The sequence below is a fragment of the Montipora capricornis genome, chromosome 3 (assembly GCF_036669925.1).
Source record: "Montipora capricornis isolate CH-2021 chromosome 3, ASM3666992v2, whole genome shotgun sequence".
Lineage (NCBI taxonomy): Eukaryota > Metazoa > Cnidaria > Anthozoa > Scleractinia > Acroporidae > Montipora > Montipora capricornis.
The window spans coordinates 62970363-62971829 of NC_090885.1; the positions used below are offsets into that span (position 1 = coordinate 62970363).

General features: G+C 36.9%; 1 protein-coding gene across 2 annotated transcripts in view; it reads right to left on the bottom strand.

Annotated features, from left to right (window-relative positions):
- Nucleotides 1-1248, bottom strand: part of LOC138043661 (lipid droplet-regulating VLDL assembly factor AUP1-like) — an 18186-nt gene extending 16938 nt beyond the window's left edge. Inside the window, exon 1 of one of the 2 annotated variants that reach the window (XM_068890032.1) lies at nt 1091-1248. In XM_068890032.1, the coding sequence (XP_068746133.1) occupies nt 1091-1122 (32 nt within the window). In that variant the 5' untranslated portion in view covers nt 1123-1248. The remainder of the gene's footprint in view (nt 1-1090) is intronic. The other variant, XM_068890033.1, reaches the window with a different exon arrangement.
- Between the last annotated feature and the right edge of the window lie 219 nt (nt 1249-1467).

Sequence of the window (1467 nt, forward strand, 5' to 3'; positions counted from 1 at the left end):
ATTCATCAGCCTTCCACGTGCGCCATCATTTTCTCTTTTCACTAAGAACCTGAGCGCGAGGCAAGACTGCAGGCGGACGTCTCAGAAGACAGACTTCCGCTAGAACAAAGACTTCTGCTCGTCTAAAAATAACTTTCGTGGACATAACATATCCCGGCCAACGCCCTGAGCCTCCCTCTCTGTCCCCTCATTTTCTCTTGGTCTTACTCCAAGGAGTCAATGGATTAATGGAGTGGACGACTTTAAAAATTGTCTGGCATTAGACAGAATAAAGTCTGTCAAGTCTCACTCACAGATCATTAATTTTGATGGGTATTTATTCATTTTGTATGTAATCATCTAGTATACTTTTATACTGATGTGATGTGGACCTACTGCTTTATCAGTCAATAAACTAGAACTACATGTAGATTCTTTGTAAGTTTGCAAATAATTTTTATTATTACTTTTAATGCAACAGTTGTCAAAGATTATAAAAATTGGGCTTTAAAGCTGTGATATTAATTTTGTCTGCACCACGGAAAATGTGAAAGCAGTTTTGAAATTTTGTCAGTGAATTTGAAAAAAAAACCAATTGGTTTATCGCTTATTTGCAAATCTTGCCATTCTTCGGGGAGGGGGGCGCTAAAGAAGCTACATGTATCATAATTATTACGTGATGCTACCTGTAGACCTTTATTCGCGTATACATGTCGTCAAAAATTGCACTAAACACAGTACAGTTGATTTTCTTGTATAGATCAACTCTGCTTTACTATTCAAAATCTTTTAAACTTCGTTGGTAATACTTATTGCTCGTGATTGTGATGACGTTAACGTTTCTTAATTTTGTTGACAAATGAACAACGTTAAAACAGCTGACGATTTAAAACTTTTTTAAAGGAGCAAACATCTTTCATAAACTGGTAATTAATTGAATGACCCTCTCTTACAATCCTTAAGCTAAAATTATCTGCCACAAGCTTTGATTACGCTTACAGAATTGAAGCAATTAAGGATGACCTCCACAAAGCAAATTAAAGAGTGGCATAGCATGGTAAGTGGCCGAAGCGCATCTACCACCTTTGGGTTTTAAGTGAAACCACCATACCTGTTTAAAAAGAAGAGATCCTTTAAAGCCATTGCAACTTCCTTGGAATCTCACAAAGAGGGAACTGTTTAAAATAGATCAGTCATTTGAAAATTTTGCCTCAAAATTCGTGAAACATCACCATGATCACAATGTCTTTCAGAATTGTACAAGTCAGCAAACAACAGAAAAGCGAAACACACTACATGTAACATCCTGCAAAGTTTCCTTTGGAAGACTTGCCTGCTATTGTTATTGCGCATGCTCACTGTGATGCAGAGAAAGCAGAACTTTCCACCAAGATCGTTTGGTATCTAACAAGAAAATTGGGCGTAACCATGCATTTTTTAGAGAGAAAAGAGTGCCATACATTGCTTTGTATTTTAAGCTGTTTGCAA